Here is a 19,516-nt window from a genome sequence, read left to right on the forward strand (position 1 = left end):
CCCCAATCAATTAGCTAAATGTATGGCGTTAAGGGGAAAACTACAGAGCCATGCTTTTGGGAAGAAAATCGGACTTTCAGAGTTTCATAGGCCTATTAAAATAGTTATGAACTAATTAATTTGGTCTCATCCTACCCTACAATATATGTATGATCTATTCTGCCATAACAGACTTTGAGATTTCTTACAATGCTTTATAGCCATCCCTTACAGCCACCCCAACAAGTCCCAATGACTTAGAAAGCTTCCTGAGTTTCTGAGCACAGACAATCTGTCACTATGCAGTCAGTAACACGGTGAAATCAGTGTTTAGTGTTAAGCTGGGGAAAGATACATTCTTCAGAACCCTTTGAATTCCTGTCTTATTTCCCTAAAAATAAATACTGTCTTTGGGAGTGGCATCACTCCCACGTGACCTTCACGGTGCCCTTCCACGTTTACCAGCAATGCCACTGTGCACCTTCCTTTAGGTACCTTCCTATGGGTGTGCCCTTCCCCTCCCAGCAGGTAGCCCTGTGCCTTCCACCAGCCACTGCTCCTTGCCTCTCGTTCCTGCTCACTGGCTCTTGAGGGACCTCCACAGAACCACTTAGGTCTTCACTCTGCTTTGCTGCTCTTGGGGAGCTAGGCAGCCTTGACTCCCATAATCCTATGCAAGCATGAATGCCTCTCCCCCCTCCACTTTTCTTAACTCGGCCAGCTGCAGGCAGCTACCAAGCCCTTAGCATGAGTGCTTGGAACTTACTACTCCCAGGTACATGCTGCCTTTGACACAAGTATGCAACGGCTGGTCGATCCCACATTTGCACTACTCCACCCACCCTCAGTGCCCACTGAGGCTGTATGCCCTATTATTTTTGTTCTTGTTACTGATTTTTTTTAAAAGTAAATTTCCCCATAATTTGAGATTGAGTAATTCTAGGGTATTAGCCAAAGTTGCCTGGCAGAATCTTAGACCCTACCTCAGAAAATTTGAGAGGAACAGCTACTGATACTAAAGACTGGAAGCTGAAGATACTGTTTTTTTGTACCTTGGGTCTACCTGTCATAGACACAGGTATCTTGAGAATGTGGTGATGACGTCTTCAGAGTTGATAGGTGCCATAGCAGAGGACACCAAAGCACTTGCGTTTCCACATTTGCCCTCTTAATTGGACCCATCTCCAAAGCCAAATTTCCAAAATCATGAGAATAATGGCTATTTTCCTTTATTTCTTGCTGCTGTGTTAAAATACCCCGAGGAAAGCCATTTAAGTGAGGAAGAGGTTCAATTTAGCTCACAGTTCAAGGTACAACAGTCCACCACGGTGCAGAAGTCCAGGCAGGGCAGGAGCCTGAAGCAGATGGTCACATCACATCCCCAGAAACAGAGAAAGATGCATGTGTGCTAATGTTTACCTTTCTTCAGCCACTGGATACAGCCCAGGGCTTCCTGCCCATAGCAGAGTCTCCCTACATCCATCGATGGAGTGGAGATATTCCCTGACAGGCATGCCCCAAGGCCCATCTCCCAGGAGATCTAGGTGCCGTCAAGGTGATACCACCAATCATTGTGGTTGTAACAGTTACTCCGTCGATGCTTACTGTTGTGAATAGCTCAGCTCTTTAACATCGCCCTGGCTCGCCCCTGTGACACACCTACCAGATGGGCTGCACTCTCTAGAAAGGGGACCTGCTTTTTCCTTTGCCTCTCTTGTGTTCCTGTCTACCACCTGCACAGAAGACTTCTAGTCCTTAAAGCACTGGCTTTCTAGCGTGGCAGACGGGTCACTCCTGTCTCTTCCTTCCCTACCCAGTGTTGGGTGTGCCACTGTGCCAAGCGCTGCCGCACTGTTTGCCAGAGATACCAAGCTGAGATTCGGTGCATGCCCTCGCAGAGCTGGACCCACAGTAGATTGTGTAATAAAAGCCAAGCAGGATTTGGGCAAGCAGATGGTGTCTGTGATTTTAAAAAGTGAGTGCTAGTATCAAAGGTGTGGTGAGGGAAATGGACACGACTCGGGCTGGTGGAGAACTGGGCACCTTGGAAAACACAGAGCTACTCCCCGATTGCTTCCGATTATGTAGACAAAGCATAGCTGAAGCAGAGGCTCGATGGCAGGGATGTGGGGTAAACTATAGATGTGTGTGATGACCTCTGTGTGCATCGCTAGGGCTTGGGACTCATATGAAAGAATGGGGATTTATAGAAATATTGGTAAGCAAGAGAATTGTGTGGTGTTTATTGAAGGTCAGATGATTCCGGAAGCAGAGTGGTGGTTATTTTGGATGGGGTCTGTCTTTGGTGGGAGGACGATAACTAGGTGACAGCAGCTAATGCTGATAAGGGAAAAGTGAATGAACAGAGGTCGTGGGCATGAGAATAGACATGGGGAGACAGGTTTGAGCATTGGAGGGGTGGGTGACTCAGGTGGTAGGTGAGGAATAGAGTTCCCAAGGCTCTTTCCAGGAGATAGGATGTGCAGGGTGCAAGCAGGAGGGGAGCTGGTGTGGAGATGCTCTGGGGTCTGTAAGACATCAGAATGGCAGTGTTAGCGGGGAAGGTGGGTGCACAGGTCAGGCACGGAGGAGCCGAGGACGAGGCCATGGGGGTGGATCAGGTGTGTCTTGCAGGACTTGAGAAAGACTGACAAGAGTGTCGATGAGGCCCAGGCAGAGGAGGGAAACGGGAGGAAAACTCTAGCAGGGCTCTCTCTGCAGAGGCTTTTGAGGGTGCCAGCGTTGTCCGGGGGGAGATTGAAACACGGCAGACAGGGGCATGAGACAGGAGGGAAAGTCAAAGCTAAAACCCTGTAGATGCCCCAACAGTTGGAAGCGGATGGAGCCCTGCGGGTAATCGTGTTTTAGAGGCTCGTATTTAATATATAACTTGCCTTTTTACGTTAAGTAAAAACAAATCAAAAACCATCCCCGTGGAGAGGGAGATGCCTGGCCCTGTCAAAAACTATCTGTCTGAATGAGCGAGGTCAGGAGCACTCCTGGGCTTCCGCATGGGCAGCCACATTTGGGGGTGGGGGTGGGGAACTGCAGGCGTAGCTTCCGTGCAGCAGCGAGGGTTTGTGGGATGCTGAGTTCAGAGGATGGGGTGACTGGCAGAGAAGTGCGGTGCCGCCATGGAGAACGTGTTAGGGAGTAACCTTGCTAACATCTCCTCTTATTCTTCATTTCAAAGGGTGCTTAGAAAGTTCTTCTCACTATTAGAAATCTTAATCCTTTTGGGGGTAAAAGCAATGAAGGGCCTAGCCTTTGCAGTGATTTAGCCAGCTGTAGGAGAAACCCCCCCCCCTTAACATACAGTAAGACCCCATGGACATTTGCATTTCTTCTTCAAAACCTCCTGTTTAGCCAGGACCCTGTCTTCATGTACTAGATCCCAGTGTGGTGGTGAACTGGCCGTTCTCTTTTGATTCTTTACCAGAGTGATCTACGCTGGTTGTCAGTAATCTACGCTGGTTGTCAGTGTTATTTTAACTGTTTGTTGATGTCTCTTCAAATTTAAGTGTCTGAATAGCCATAAGGAATTACTAGCTAGGTTTGTATATCCCCAAATTGTGTCTAGCTGATTAAGAATATACACACCCTGTCATTCATTCATTTCTCTATAATAATCATTAGTCTTAACACTTAGGATTAATTTACTCTAACAAAGTATTGTTTTAGTTATAAATGGTATCATTTCACTTTTGGACTTTTAACTGTTATTCTGGCCTCTCTTGGACACTCAAGATCTGGCTATGCTACATTCTCCCTCTAACACAGGGACTCCAATCTGCCCTTCCAGTAGGTTGGACGCTGGTTGGTTTATCACAGTCAGCTCTGACCCATTCTGCAGTCTCTTACTTGCCTGGCCCAAGGCTGGTGTGGATGGCTAGCGGTTTCAGAGATGCAGAGGCAGGCGTGGCTCCTGCTGCTAACACAGCTTGGGTCCTTGCCTGATGCCGACCATGGCCGCCTGCGCCTGGCCTGTGTGGCTTACCTCCTCTCCGTTCTGAAGTACTCCTCTGGTAGGCTGGTCTCTCAGACCAGAAGCAGCAGGTGCACCACAGCCTTGCCCTTCTCCAGTAGAATGGAGCAAAGGCCTCGAAGAGTCGTCAGGTGACCTCTCCTCCAGTCTTGGGCTCACTCACACCTGTGTAGGTGTCTCCCGCAGCTCTGCTAGTAAGGTAGGAAGGACCTCAGAGAGGTTTCAGCTAGTTCTTTGGTCTTAATACCATTCTTCACCCTCTCCATGGTAGAGTTTATCCATTCTCTATACCAAGGTCACACACATTTCAGATAGAGTAAAGGCTGAGTTACCGCTTGAATCTCGACCTTGTGGCCACACAGACTGACAAGGGTGAGGACGGCTGAATGTGTGCCTGCAACACACAGGTGACGAAGTCTCTGTCGGCCTGCCTGCACCCCCTCGTTTGCTTCCAACATCCTCTGAATACCAGCTTCATAGGCACGCATTTCTGTCTTCTCTCTGCTTACTAGATTCTTCTACTCTGTTCATTCTTAAATCGCAAGCCCTGGCCCTGCTTCTCATGTTCTCTTAACAGGAAGAATGAGCCGTGTTCTCAGGTTGCCTCCGGCATATGAGCAGCACGCAACCATGCTTGGCTTAAAAAGTTTCCAACATGTCGTCTCTTTTGAGTGAATACACGTGTGGGAGATGAGCTGTGTTTAGTCACCTTTCTTTAGATTTCGTATTTATGTTTCGTATTCGTCCTGCCGTGAGCACTGTGTTGTGATTGGCTGTTGTCTCCTCGCTGGGTGGGTGGGTCATTTGTTGGCCTTTTAAATTTCTTTATAAAAGTAGAGGGAATTTACATTGTCCTCCCATCTGTCCTCCCCACCGTGATGTGTGTCCATTCCGTTGACAGTTATTCAGTTTGGGTTCGTCACTTTATTTGTGGCCTCTTTCCCACTGGCTCCCCTGCTGGCTCTGGTGAACAATATTTTGGAAATAAGAGTGGACGCGTGGAAGCTCACAACTCAGTTTAGACGTATGGTGCCAGAAAAAGCCCAGGATATCGGCGCGTGGCAGCCCATCATGCAAGGAATAGCCATCCTGGCCGTGGTGACCAACGTGAGTAGCCTGGGATTCACGGGTAGACCGCCCAATTTTATCTTTCTAGGTATGGGTGTCTTGCCTGCGTGTATGTGGACCACATGTGTGCTTGGTGAGGCCAGGAGAGAGAGTGGAAACCACGCCCCACCCCAGAACTGAAGTTTCAGGTGGTTGTGAACCTGCCATGTGGGTGCTGGGAATAGAAGCTGGGTCTGTTGCAAGAGGAGCAAGTGTTCTTCTCCACTGAGCTAATTGTTAGGCAACTATCTTCTGATACATTTTAGTTGCTTACTGTTATGATTGACTCACCCCACCAGGACATCCTGTGGAGGAGGGATCACGGTTTCTCCTCTGCCAACAACATCTTTATCTAAAGAAACAGAAGAGCAATAGGAACTGAAACTTCTATTCATCTGTGACATAAAAGCATCAGCAAAGACCGCTTTTAAACCCAGGCAGATGCAGGTTCATTCCGAGTCAGAGCATCCTAAAAGCATTTCACCATATATCATCACTATATATTCCAATGTATACATATATACATCACATCTTAAAATATTAACTGTGATGAAGGAAAAATGGCCCTAGTAACCTTCTTGTCTCCAGGGAAACAAGCTCTTATGAGAGGTGGGGCTCTTATGAGAGGTGGGGCAGTCCCAGCTGTGAGAGAACCCAAGTGTAGCCTGTGGAGGTTGTTTGCTTGGGTAGAGGCCAAGTGGCAGCTGTTCTTATGCAGAACAGTTCAACACCAGCCCATCAGAGGATCTCTTGCCTACAAAGGTCCTCAAAAAAAAACAGGGTTATTTCTGCCCTAGCCCAGCTTCCCAAACAAAATGATTTTTCAATTTTCATTCCTGAAGTCACAATTTGCTGAATCCCCCAGGAGCTCCTGCCAAAGCAGAAGAGAAAGTGGTCCCGGGCACTGCAAGAGGGAAGTGCACCGTGAAGTCAGGCAGATCTGTGTTCCACTTCCCGGCACCACAGCTTGAGCCGTGTGATCTTGGCCCCGCACACTGCCGAGCCCCGTTTTATATGTGTTAGATGAATGCCTCTGCACTCAGCATGGCTTGGGAAATCACTGAATTGCAGCGGACACACGGAGCCCGGTCCTCGTTCACACAGTTGCCGCTGTTTGACTTCATTACCTAACATCATTAACTGTGGTTCCCTGAGGACTCTGACAGGCACCTCAAAAATCAGTCACCCCCTTGACTGGTTACAGTGAAACAAGTTAGCTGTCGCCCCACCCCCACCACTTTTCTGAATTGCAGGCAACCTTTAGCTTTGAGAAACTGATAGATTAAATCAGTTTCCTCTCGCCCCAAGAGCCCCTACCTTCAATGCCCACTGTGTTTGAAAATGAAGACTGATGTTTAGAGCCATGACAGCAAGGCCTTTCAAGGTCCACAGTCACGAAAGCAGGAATCTGTCATATCCAATATGCCACAGTACATTAGGCAGGGCAGGAACACGGACCCGGCCGCTTTAGGAAAACTTTAGGCACGAAGGTTTGAAACTAAAAGGGTTTTTTTTGTTTGACCTTCAGAAACAGAAAATTGATGTGGTTCTGGCACCTGATTCCCCAAGCATTTTGGAGTGATTCTTTCAGGCACCTTCTCCCTTTATCCACGCCATGGCTGTGCTCCATGAACACAGATGGAGGACTGGCTGGGTTTCCAAAGTACTGTGTGTGTGGTGTGTATGTGTGTGTGTACGCCTCTGTGTGTGCGTTCGCGATGACACACACCCACTGTCTAATTGTGGTTGCTGGCTACTTTTTTTATTATAATATACTCTGGCAAAGCCCCTCACTAGATTGTGTCATTGGTTAAACTATTGACAACCCTTCAGCCCATATTCTTAGCGTCTGTCACCCCACTTATATAACCCTCCCCCTGAAGTACTGTACACAATGTCCACAGCCTAATGTGTACAAAAGAAAGAAGAGAGGCCACCCTGGTAGGAGACACCAAGCAGGGGTGTGCTGTGAAGTCACTTGAGCTAAAAGCTGGCGGTTCCATAAATAAGCACAGCTGACATTGTTGTGCTGTGCCAGAGCATCTGCTATTGAAGAGCAATTTTAATTTATTTTGATATAAATGGAACTTGTGTACAGAACAGCATGGGAAATGAGGCAAGCTACACTCTGTGTATTCTTGCGGCATAGCTCAGAGTAGCTCAATTCAGGGGAAAAGGTATCTTGTCAGAAAAACAAAGATTTCTCCTCATGGTTGGAGTCTTTCTTCCTCCCTGAAGTATATCTCGGGTGATTCTGTTAAAAGATAGCATTGAGTTAAATGATACCAGGAAAATTTCATCTATTGAAACCTGGCACAAGACCAAATCTTGTCTTACCTCCCGGCTGACAGGCACACACACACACACACACACACACACACATACAGCCACAGATTCTTCACATCACAGACATCAAGGGAGCTGGCTCAGGTAGAGAAAAAGCCCCTGTTTTCTTGCTTTGCCCAAATCTTGTTTGATACTTTGTAGTCTCACTGCAACTAAAACGCATATGTCCAGATGACTACTATTAAAAATCACTTTGAGCCAAAACACATGTCTGTTCTTGGGCTTCAGCTGATGATTGGCCTAACGTGGATACAATTTCCCCTTTGTCCCTGTAAGCCGTTTCATATACCAGAGTCAAAGCCTCAAATTAAAGTTCTTTGGGGAAGGTGCATGTAGTTCTAAATAGGCTTTTGTCCTAGTACACTTCTGCCTGGCATAGACACAGGCTCATAACTGGCCCATCTATGCAGGAACATACTAAAGCTGTGTTCAGTGATAATTTATGGTTTCAGTACTTTATCCACTTAATCTTCTGGAAGCTTGGATGCTCAGATACTAAGGTGTTAGAAAGCTGGCTTTGTTTCCTGATTGTGTGAATGGTAGTTCATCAGGCCGTGGATTGTCTAAGTCTAAGATAGCAAGACAGGGGGAGAAGTTTAGTGGCCATTATATAACCAGGGATCAGGAGAGGTGTGTTTTAGTCAGTTTCAGTCTTCTTTGTGAAAAACAAGTGATTTTATTTTATTTTTTTTAAATCAGTTTCATATAAAGTCTTTATTCAACAAATGAGTTCTATGAAGCAAGGTTATCTTCATAATACTGACCTTAGTGTTTTAACTGTAAACCATGACAGACTCCTGGTTCTATGAAGAAGCGCTCTGAGGTTTAAGTGGATGTTGTAACTTTGATCAACGCTGATGTACACACAGGATACACAAGCCAGTCTGGCTCTTCTGCTCTTCATAGTGCCCCGATATATTCATTTATTTGTTCCATGTATTTCAGAGGCAACCGTTGGTCCTTTCAACCTTCCCTTAGAATGGAAGACCTCCCAAAGTGTCTTCTACTTGAAATATGTATAATTCCACCAAAAGATACATCTTGGTGGAAACCACGATGCTGCCACCCTAACTTTCCTCTTTTGTTTCCCCAATGTAGGCCATGATCATTGCCTTCACATCAGACATGATCCCCCGCCTGGTGTATTATTGGTCCTTCTCCATCCCTCCCTATGGGGACCACACTTACTACACCATGGACGGCTACATCAACAACACTCTTTCTGTCTTCAACATCACGGACTTCAAGAATACAGACAAAGAAAACCCATACATTGGGCTTGGAAACTATACCTTGTGCAGGCAAGTTTTGATTCCCCGGTTCTAAAAATGTACCTCATCTTATAAAAAAAAAAGCTTCCGGTGTGTGTGATAAGATTCTAACTGGTAGCATTTAAGTCTGCGATAAAGAGATGGTTTTCACAGCGCTTTCCTTTTAGTAACACTCAAAAAGATTAAAGTTAATGAAGAGCAATGGTAGGGCCTGTAAACCAGATTTGAAAGGTGTTCAAATGGGCGCATCATAACGATGGAGAAGAAAGCCTGGTGCATCTCAGAAATGGAGAGAGCTAGCTGAGAGTTTTAGAAATTCAGGCCATTCCATTCTAAGACTGCCTTCTGAAGCTGGCGAATGCAGCTCAGTTGGTAGTTCTTACCAAGCCTGCTCAAAGCATAAAACCAGAAGTGGTGGTGCATGCCCGTAACCCCAGCACTGAGGGAGTAGATGGCTTCAGGTAAACTGTTTCCAGTGGAGGCGAACCTGAGATATATAGTAAGTTCAAGCCCAGCCTGGGCTACATAGTAAAAGTCTATTTCAATAAAATAATAATAGAAGAATAAAGAGCCAGGTAGGCTGTAGCTCCGCAGGAGAGAACACAGCCCCAGGTTCTATCCCCAACAGTGCAATGAAGAGAAATAAGACAGCGTTGTTATTCATGGACGACCTAAAGCTAATGATGACACATGGGCACCTCAGTTAGCAATGACGTAAGGGTCATGCGGTAAGGGGTGTCAAGTACTCTGCTCTGGTGGATGGGAAGGTCAACTATGGATAGACAGCACCAGCTCACTTACCAGTTGGTAGTTTGTTGACCATGTAGGTCATGCAAATTTATTTTCTCTATTATTACAGTTTCTTAAACCCCAATTCACTTAATTCAACTGTTCAGAGCCATTCTGATGTAGATTTCCAATATCACAACCAAGAAGTTAGACAAGACCAAGATAGCTGACTGAGCAGAATGCTGATCTCAGCAGTTATATTCTTGTATGTTTAATACTTCACAGTTAGGGACTTAGAAACGGGCCGGGTGAAAACCCTAAGTTACCCAGGGGGAAACATGAAAACGTTGTCACTTTGTAAAGACGTGTCCTGTTTTACCTAGCTGGGGTCGGTCATTTTCTGCTTCCGTGCTCAATAAGATCCTTCTGGATGATTTTCTTCCAGTCTTTGATACCACATTGAACTTGAGGTGAAATGAAGGTGATGCCTGCTTTAAAAATTACTGCGTCGAAGATGACTCTGGGTTTTTGTTTTTTGGTTTTTTTGGTTGTTTTGTTTTTGTTTTTGTTTTTTGAGACAGGGTTTCTCTGTATAGCCCTGGCTAACCTGGAACTCACTCTGTAGACCAGGTTGGCCTCAAACTCAGAAATCCGCCTGCCTCTGCCTCCCGAGTGCTGGGATTAAAGGCGTGCACCACTCTGGTTTTAAGTCAGGCCCTTGTTTACATTATCCATCAAAACAATTGTCTCCTAATGTGCCTGGTTGTGTTTCCAGGTACCGTGACTTCCGAAACCCACCGGGGCACCCACAAGAGTATAAACACAACATCTACTACTGGCACGTGATTGCCGCCAAGCTGGCCTTCATCATTGTCATGGAGGTAAGAGAAGTGGGCTCTGAGACAGGCTATGGTGGTGCACATTCATAAGCCATCTGTGTCCCTTTAAGTATTGCCAACTTTATTCAGTGTATATTAGGGCATGAACTAATCAGATTTGGCCTGAGAATAGATGGTTCCTAACACTGAATGAAATAGCTGTTTTAAATGTTAGAAAGCATGACCATGTATGTCAAGGGAGGCTCGGTCCCACTTAATACAGTATTCACTGGGTACCTTTGTACTTTGGGGCACACTGAGAGGCATGTTGGATTGTGAAAGGCCTCATGGAGCTATTATGCATCTGTGTTCCATGCAGCTGCTGCATGGGCACCCAACTCCTTATAGTGCTTCTCTCTCTAACGTTAGCGCTGAGAAAATGACACGGCTGTAGAGCATCGGCCGATCTAGCCAATGTCTCAGAGGGCATTACTAGGAACAAACTAGGGAGCCCTATTTGTTGTGCAAAGACAGACATCAACCCTCACATGTTTAAGCTACCCTAGGTACATCTTCTGTCCTGTGTAAAATTCTGGGGCTTTGCAATCTGATCCAAAAAAAAAGAAGAAGAAGAAATTAAAAATAGAAGACTAAGAAAATGGGGGATGGAGGAGAGGAACATTTTCCATAGCAGACAAAAGGTGTCAGCTATGGAACAGAAAGTACAGCACAGGTCATAAAGGAAAATGCAGCTCACCAGAGACAGGAGGCAGAGGGAAGAGGCCCACAGATGACAAAGAGAACTAGGATTAGAATGAGGGAGGGTTCTCCACAGCAACGGTGGGAGCCAGAAGCAACAGTTCTAGAACTTCAGCCTGTGAACCTAGAAAGGGAATTACTGAGTTTTTTGGGGTTTTTTGTTTTGTTTTGTTTTTATTTTTGTTCCCACAACAAAAGGTTGGTGAACCACAGCCCCTTTTATGGAGAGAAATAACAAATTGAGAGAACACAGAGGAGGAATCCTTCCCAAACTCCTGGGAGGCTGGAATAGCCCAGATTGGTGGTCCTCCACCGAGCACTAAGTCAATAGCAAAATGACACTTACGAAGAAGCAGCAAAATGTATGGTTGGAAGGGTCCTAAGCCCACCAGAAATATGTGTTTTCCAATGGTCACGACCCACAGGTTGAGAACCACTGACCCAGATCCTAAACTTACAATCACAGGCACAGAGAAGAAAACTGTCTGACTCAGAGGCGCGTCTTTATCTCAGCACAAAGGAGGCAGAGGTGCTTGGCCCCTGTGAGTGCCAGGCCAACCAGAACTACACTGGGAGAACCTGTCTCAAAAAAAAGGGGGGGGGGGGGATTAAGGCTATTCTTGCTGCCTCATAAATACAGAGGTCCTCGTAGACTGTGTAAACTGAACCTGCAGGGTATTCTTAAAAGACGGCACAACGCCCTATTGGCTTTACCCTGTGAATGTTACCAGCCTCTATACAGATGAATCTGACCCTCTTCTGTCACACTCTCTTCCTGCATCTGTTGCTACACACAGCTGTGCTCACAGCTCTCTGTTGCTCTTCCCCAAGTGAGGTCAGGGTCCCCAAAGGCCTGGCAGCATTTGTTTCCACTCCCCTTCCGCTCCTCCCTCCTCTCCAGTCATTCTCTACTTCCTAAGTCATCTATCCTGCTGTGGGTATGGTGACCATAATGTCTGTCCTGTGGCCAATTCCGTGAGCAGCATCTCTGCCCACATGTTACCCAGCAGCGACACCAACTCGGCCAGTCTCTCACTCTTCTATGAAGCCTGCCCCTTGGCTTCAGGAAAACGATTATTTAGTGTTTTAAAGCAGGAAAAAGAAATCTAGGAAAGTTAGAACACTAAAAGGGTCCATTCAGCAGAAGGAAGTAGCAATTCTAGACAATACATCCCAGATAGAGGGTCACCTAGTATCAAAAGTCTATCAGTGTGCTTCAAAGGAGAAGCAATGTCGGTGAGAGAGGAATTCACCAGCTCGCCTTCAGCTGCGTACAGGTCATCTCTACCCAAAACAAACAAGGAACCGGGCTCTAGACAAGGTGGGCCCCACTGACGCCCACAGAACATTGTGCCTGCCTGGGGTAACGCACACATTCCTCTCCACAGCGGAGCACCCTGCCAGGGCCCGTCACAGGGGAAGCTGCAAAATAAGTCTCAGCGCAAGCTTAAAAATTAAAAATTAAAATCCTATCAAGTGGCTTTTCTGTGTACGATGCAATTAGATGAGAAATTTCGGAAAGCACACATGTGCACAGAAATTAAGTGACATCTTCCAGAGCAACTGGCAAAGCAGTAGAGATATTAAGAGAGGATTTTTTTAAAAAACTTTTTAAACAAATGATAGTGGAAATAAACGTGCCAAAACATTTGGAATACAATGAAGGCAGTATTGAAGCACATTTTTTTTTTTTTTAATTTGTGGTCACATCAGTTTAGCAGGAAAATCCCAAATAGCCCCAAGGATGAGAAAAATGAGTGTCTCTTCTCAGTCTGAGCCCGGTGCTGCCAAAGCTTTCTGCTCGTTAGCTCCCTTACATCCATGTGTGTTCCCATACCCACTCTAGGCTGCCCCGTCTCTCTCTTTTCTACAATCTCCTCCTCTGTGCTGTGACGTCTTTGTCTAGCCGGTCTCACAGGAAGCCCTTCCCACCCCTCTTCCTTTTCTCTCACCCCCCACATTCAAGTCTGTTGGCTTTTCCCCCAACAGTAGACCACTGACCCCTTCTTACAGTCTTGCCTGCTTTCACCAGGTGTTGGCTAGCTTTGTATGGCAACGCTGGCAGGCTCGCTCTGGCTGCTACTCTCCAGCCATGGTCCCCTCTTGCTTTGGGCCTAGACTGAGGCAGCACCCCAAACCAGGAGAACGCTATGGTGAGGAAGCTGCTCCCTTCGTGGCAGCCAGTAAGCGAGGGATAGAGTCCAAGTGTCCCCTACGAGCACACACCATCATAGCCTAACCTCCTGCTAAGCCCCTTCCCCCTCAATCGCATCACAAGCTGGGAGCCAACCTTCAGCACAGGGCTTTGGAGAAACCAAGGTCCACCAGGCCAGAGCCACTGTCATTTCTTGCCTGGCTGTGCCCTGGTCTCTACCTGGAGACTACTGAGTTCTGACCTTAGAGTAAAAGCCAGAGTCCCTGTCGTGGTGTGTCCAGCCTTGTCTGTGGCTCTCACTGTGGTTTCTCCTTACAGCCTCATCACTCGAGATCATGTTCTGGAAGCTTCCCTGCCCTGACTCTGCCCTCCTGATACCTCCATGGCTCATTCCCTCGCCCCTTAAACTCTTGGCTGGGTTGTATGTGTGCAGACTACTCTGGGTAAAGTGTTTGTACTGAGTTCAGCATCCTGTTGCACTCCATGGGGGTTGCACCATTCTAGGTTCTCCCAAAACTCTAAGCAGTGCTTGATACTAAGTACAATCCATTCTTCTCCCTCCTTCTCCTCCCCTCCTTCTCCCCCCTTCCCTCCTCCTCCTCCTCTCCCTCACTCCCCCATCTCTCTTTAAGCATCTTACGGCAATTCATCTATCTCTCTTTTATACATGAAATATATCTGGCCAAAGGGACTTTGGGACAGTGACTAACAAATGCTTAAGTGAGACCAAACTCAGGATCCATTTGAAAATCAGAAATTGGTAATAGAAGAAAAGTGAGATCTCACCAAGGGCTGAGACGGAGCACAGCCGAAACCGCCCCACTGCTGGAGCGAGCTAAGCAGGTGCCACCGCTCCAGAACGGACTGGGTCATCCTGTAGAACTGGGCATTCGATTGGCCAAGTGTCTCAGCAGTGTCCCCTATAGGTTCCTGTTCTTTATAAACCTACATATTCACAACAGCACTGTTGATATGAAAACTGAGAACCAACCCAATGCCTAACAGTAGAGGAACATACGTGTTGCAGCATACCCACTGGGAGCATTACACACAGTAAAAGTAACCATAATGAGCCAGCTATGGAAATGGCATTAAGAACTTTAGAAACTGGTTTTGAATTTTAAAAAGGTATTTTCCCAAAGGCTATCTAGAGGGGTGGGAGAGATGGCGCAGCAGTTAAGAGTACTTCCAGTTCCAGGGCCTCTGATATCCCTTTCTAGCATCCATGGGTGGTGTACATGGTATACACACAGGGAAAACTCACAGAAAGTAAGTAAGTCTGTTTTTGAAAGACTGTCAAGTACTATTTTTATAAAGCTCAAATCAAGTAGGATTAAATACATTATTGGTGAATACATGTATATTTTGGTTTCTTTTTTCCCTTATAGTAACATTGCATATAGGATAGTATCTTTGAGAACGGAACAGGGACTTAGGAAATACAACAGCACTGTCAGTGGTCTGGGTTTTTAACTTAATGGACGATGTAGGGGCGTTCATTTTATTATTTTTGTTTCACCACATCGTTCAAACTGACATCGGACTCGGTCTCCTGTGTGCTGGAGTGGTAGTATGTATGTGGATGAGAATACACACAATCGGGTGGACTCCTCGCTCATGCTAAAGTAACACGGTCCCACTGAACACTGACAGGTCACTCCTTTATATCCCGTTGCTTTTAGACTGAAGGGCCACAGTGTCATAATGACAAGAGTAAACCTCGGGGACTCGGTGCCCCTCTGACATTGTCTTCTCTCTTCCCTGCAGCATATCATCTACTCTGTGAAGTTCTTCATTTCCTACGCAATTCCGGATGTGTCAAATATCACGAAAAGCAAGATCAAGAGGGAGAAATACCTCACGCAGAAGCTGCTTCACGAGAGTCACCTCAAAGACCTGACCAAAAACATGGGGCTCATCGCCGAGAGGATTGGAGGAACGGTTGACAACAGCGTGCGGCCAAAACTCGAATGAGCGGGAGCGTTAGGCCGAGAGAAGCACTTTAAAGATAATTAGCTGTCAGACATGTGCGAATCACTAGAGAGGATGACATTGGAGTCTTCCCCGTGCCCATTTCTGCCTGCCTGCGTCGTCTTCCAGTTTCAGCTAGCAGTGCGGGAACTGGAGAACGGAAAACTTTGATCAGGCAGCGCCTAACACCACCTACCTGGAGGACCTGAATGTGCTCCCTCTTTTGATAAATTGGAACTTTAGTAACAGATAAAAGCCCCAAGGTGTGCCCAAGTCCTCCCCGGGGACTTTGCTTTTCTGACCTCACGTGTGCAGAGCTCCTTTTCTGTGCTTAATTTTGCATTTTGCCAAATCTATCCCAGACCTATTTTGTCCGGACAGCACCATCACCAAAGACCAGGCAGACCTCAGCCTTAATCGCCTATCAACAATTGCCAGCTCAGGATTGAGTTAGGATGCTGTGTTAGGTCCCAGGTAGACTCAAGAGTTCACAGTATTTCAGTGTCTTACTGTACACTCCAAGGAAGGAGACTCCGCTGCGTATGAAACAGCTTCTGTATCGTTTCAGCCTGTATTTCCACCTCCAAGAAATACTCGTCTTAGATTGGCATGAAGATGGAGGGTATTGAATGATGAAGCCTGTCCCTGATACTCCACGGTGACAGACACCTGCTCTCTAGCAATACTCCCAGCATGCTCTAGGCCTGACCAACGTTGACTGGCTTCAGATCTTAAGGGAGTAAGATGAAAAGGTAGTAGCTCTTGTTGATCTGAACAGTTAATTTATCTCTTCTTGGTAGATGATAATCAAATGATTGTAACTGTATCGTCCTCAGCATTATGGGCCGGGGAGCCCATCTACTTCATGAGAACAGACTTAGCAGATGCAGAAAGGTGGCACTACCAATCACCAAGCGCCTTCTGCCTCTCTCGCTGAAAAAGGCTGGTGGCCTGACGACACTGGGCGTCGTCAGAGCAACAGCCAGCAACCCAATCACTAGCCATATCCTGTGATCCCTCTGTGGCTGATGTCACTCACTAGGAACCCTACCGACTTCTCAGCTTGCCAAGGTGACCAGCTTCCTTCCCCGGCTCCGTTCATTTCCTAGGCCTGCTAACTCATGTGTAATCACGGCTGTGCTGGAGACAAGTCTACCCAGATTGTTGCCCTTTGAGGAAGGAAACCCTGGGTTGAATCTGAACCCCAAGCCTCCTCTCGGGCCATCAGGGGGTTATGGGAAAGGCTGGTTTATCTCTTGAAGGCTTGCTGCGAAGCCTCAGCTTCCTAGCGCCTTGGCCTCCCTGTTGGTTGGCTGGGCAGTCTCTCTGCAGCCCGTGCTCCGCTTCTCCTCCAGTCCATCTGAAGGAGACATGGCGATACCTCACACCCTTGACTGATACCGGAGGTCAGTGCTGGGTGAAGAAGGGAGGACCTGCCTCACATTGTTTGGGGATCGGGCTGCTGCTGACTGGATGGGGGTGGAATGCCTCGGGGCCTAGGAGCCAAGCCAAGGAGAGTGAGCGGTTTTAGAGACTGCCTTCTCAACGCCCGTGGTATTAAATGCCCACCACGAATGATTTACTAGAGAATCAACATGATTGATCAAAGCAGTGTCCTGGGCTTTTGAGTGCCCAGGTGGTCAGTGTGGGAGTATTTCCCTCCTCCCTTGTACTGGGAGTCCAGGGCCCGCCATACAGTGTCTATCTGTGCTGAGATAAAAATGACTGCCCTCCTCAGTGAGGGATGTTCTCACTGCACAGCTAAAACCAAGTGCCACCCCTTGCCCCACGCCCCAGACTACCCTGCTCCCTCTGTTACCTCTTTTTCCAGAGCCCGTGCTCACTTCCTAAGGACGGGGAAGTACTCCCACTTAACACCATAGAAAAGGGAAAACTTCCCTCGCATAACCCTTCCCTTCCTTTCTTTGTAGACACAAAGAAAAATGTCAAATAAAAAGTGCATTTATTCACCTATATTCCCGAGCCAAGAACTCCCTTCACAAAGTGGAAAATACCACTGTGGACAGGAGGAGGAGGAAAAAAGCCTTCCTTTTCTGAAAGGAGTACTCATGGCATCTGATGCTACCAGAATGCTGAACCACAGCAAGGTTGCTGTAGGCTCCCAATGGCGTCAGTGTCATTCCTGTGTGGCCTGTGCCAAGTTGGTGATGGTTAGGAACAGGGGACACCTTCGGAGACAGTGAGGTAGACCCCAGGCCCAGGAAAACCAAGGGCATGACTGGCCACCCACCTGTCTAGCATGAACCACTAGAGAAGTTCTATCCTTTCATAATGCCTTTGCATTTTAATGGATTAACTCGGTAGACCCGGTTCTCAGGGGATTTTTCTTTAAATGTTCCTCGGATGTTTTTAGGTATCCTATTAGAAGTAGAAGTCCACAATTTGTCTTGAAATTAAACGAGGCCTTCTGATAATGAGTTTGTCAAGTTTCCCCTTCGCAGGGCACGTGGGTCTTGAGTTTCATAGGACATCCGTTTGTGATGGGGGCAGAGCGGGGTGTGTTGGTCTCACCGGACTTGTATGTTCGTTCCTACTATGTTTGAGAAGTGGAGACAGTGCAGAGCTCAGCTGAAGAGGGACTGAAATTTGTGATGCTTCCCGTACACTGTGTCCCCAGTGTAATGTTTGTAACTGATGTCTGTTAATTTCTATGAATTTTAATATTTTTTAATTAATGAGCATTTTAATAAAATCAGTTTTACAAACAATACTGCGGCCTAACGAGGTTTAATAATTGTCTTATTAATGTTTTTTAAAGGAACAGGTTTCTGAGATTTGCCAATTACTGGTTAAGAATCACTTAGATGATGGGTGTGCACTTCTGCCTAGAGTATATCTAAAGTGACTTTTCATGGCCTGCGGTTACATGGACTTTCGGCCAAGGTAGCTGCTGTAAATCCAGGTGAGCTGAAGACCTTCTCACCTGCTCACCAGCCCAGGTACCGTAGAGTCACCGGTGAGATGACACCCCTTTGTCACTAACCCTCTTTGGGTCTCACGGTGTAGCTCAGGCGAGCCTCCTCTCGTGCTCGGAGAGTACAGGTGAGCCACACACCTGGCTCTTGAATGCATATTAGAACAGTACTAATAAGGAACCTTCTCTTCTACACATCGTAAGCAAACGGTTAGTTACAAGTTTACTTCCAACGCTAAGCATCCCCTTTTCAACGGGGAGTGCCTCGGTCCTGACCAAAAGATGCAAATTCTCCAACATGGTTTAAGAGGCTTTTGCATGTGAAACTGTAAGTGTTTTTAAAATAATCTTCAGAAGTCAAGGTGGCTCTTTTTTTTTTTTCTTCAGAGAAGAGGCAAAGTAACAGGCGTTTAGGGGACACAGGAGGTGACTGGACTCTTGAGGATTGAGAAGGATGGGCATGGTATCACCTCGGTTTCAGACCAGGCAAGGGTGAGGAGGCCCGTGAATTAATATCTCGCTAAGTCAGATTAACACACACACACAACGCACACATAATCACAAAGCCTTACCAACCAACTGGATCAACAGGGAGAAAATATGTGAACCCTAAACCAAGCTGTTGAAATAACCTGTTCAAACAAGGAAAAAGGGAGAGAGGGAGGCGGAGGGGAGAGGAGAATGAAGGCATTCAGAGCCTTTGGAAACAAACCTGCATTTTCAGCATACCACAGCCTCGACCTATCTTGAAAGGAGACAATATCCAAATTTGGACAGATTTAGGAGTCAGACCTCTGCGTATCCCCATCTCTGGGACTCCACAGATATTCTACCACACACTCAGGTAATGGTTGCTCTTGGAGTGACTGTCACAGGCCAACTCTTACGGTGTGAATATCAAATGTCCCCTACAGGGCTATTTATTGCATGCTTGGTCACCAGCTAGTGGCACTATTTGGGGAGACTGGAAAATGTAGGAGATAGGACGTCACTGGAAATAATAGGTTACTAGGGGCATACCCTGATGCCTGGTCCCCAGACCCTTGACTCCACTCGGCTATCTCTGCCACATGCCCCTGCCATCATGATGTCAAGGCTCACCACAGTCCCATACAAATGGTCATGTGCTACACCATTTGAAATGTATCCTGCCTTGATAATATTAGCTGTGTTGTGTTTTACAAGAGAGGAGAGAGAGAGAAGGAAGGAAAGGAAACGAAAGGAAAAGGAAAGGGCCCACATATGTTTGGTGGAGGCACAGTATGGTGAGGTAGAAGGGGGTTCCTCTGCTGGCCCTTGCTGAGGCATCCCTTCCCCCTGAGGTACTGGTATAGAATAGAGTTTATTTAGGGCATGGGGAGGGGAGTTGAGGGAATAGAGGCAGAGAATGGCAGAGAGAGACAGACAGAGTATGTGTGTGTCTGTCTGTCTGTCTAGAGGAGAAGCCAGCCAAGAATACAT

General features: G+C 46.8%; 1 protein-coding gene across 6 annotated transcripts in view; it reads left to right on the plus strand.

The window, feature by feature from the left end:
* The window catches only part of Ano6 (anoctamin 6), a 178,997-nt gene extending 161,148 nt beyond the window's left edge, over positions 1-17,849 (plus strand). For 4 of the 6 annotated variants that reach the window (XM_029547923.1, XM_029547924.1, XM_029547925.1 and 1 more), the window contains 4 exons: positions 4,866-5,071; positions 8,516-8,718; positions 10,193-10,298; positions 14,917-17,163. In XM_029547923.1, coding sequence (XP_029403783.1) covers positions 4,866-5,071; positions 8,516-8,718; positions 10,193-10,298; positions 14,917-15,123 — 722 coding nt within the window. In that variant the 3' untranslated portion in view covers positions 15,124-17,163. Of the gene's footprint in view, positions 1-4,865; positions 5,072-8,515; positions 8,719-10,192; positions 10,299-14,916 lie in introns of all 6 variants that reach the window. The other 2 variants (XM_021216888.1, XM_021216889.1) reach the window with 1 other exon arrangement.
* The last annotated feature ends 1,667 nt before the right edge of the window (positions 17,850-19,516 follow it).

Source organism: Mus pahari, chromosome 17 (assembly GCF_900095145.1).
Source record: "Mus pahari chromosome 17, PAHARI_EIJ_v1.1, whole genome shotgun sequence".
In the NCBI taxonomy this organism is placed as follows: Eukaryota; Metazoa; Chordata; class Mammalia; order Rodentia; family Muridae; genus Mus; species Mus pahari.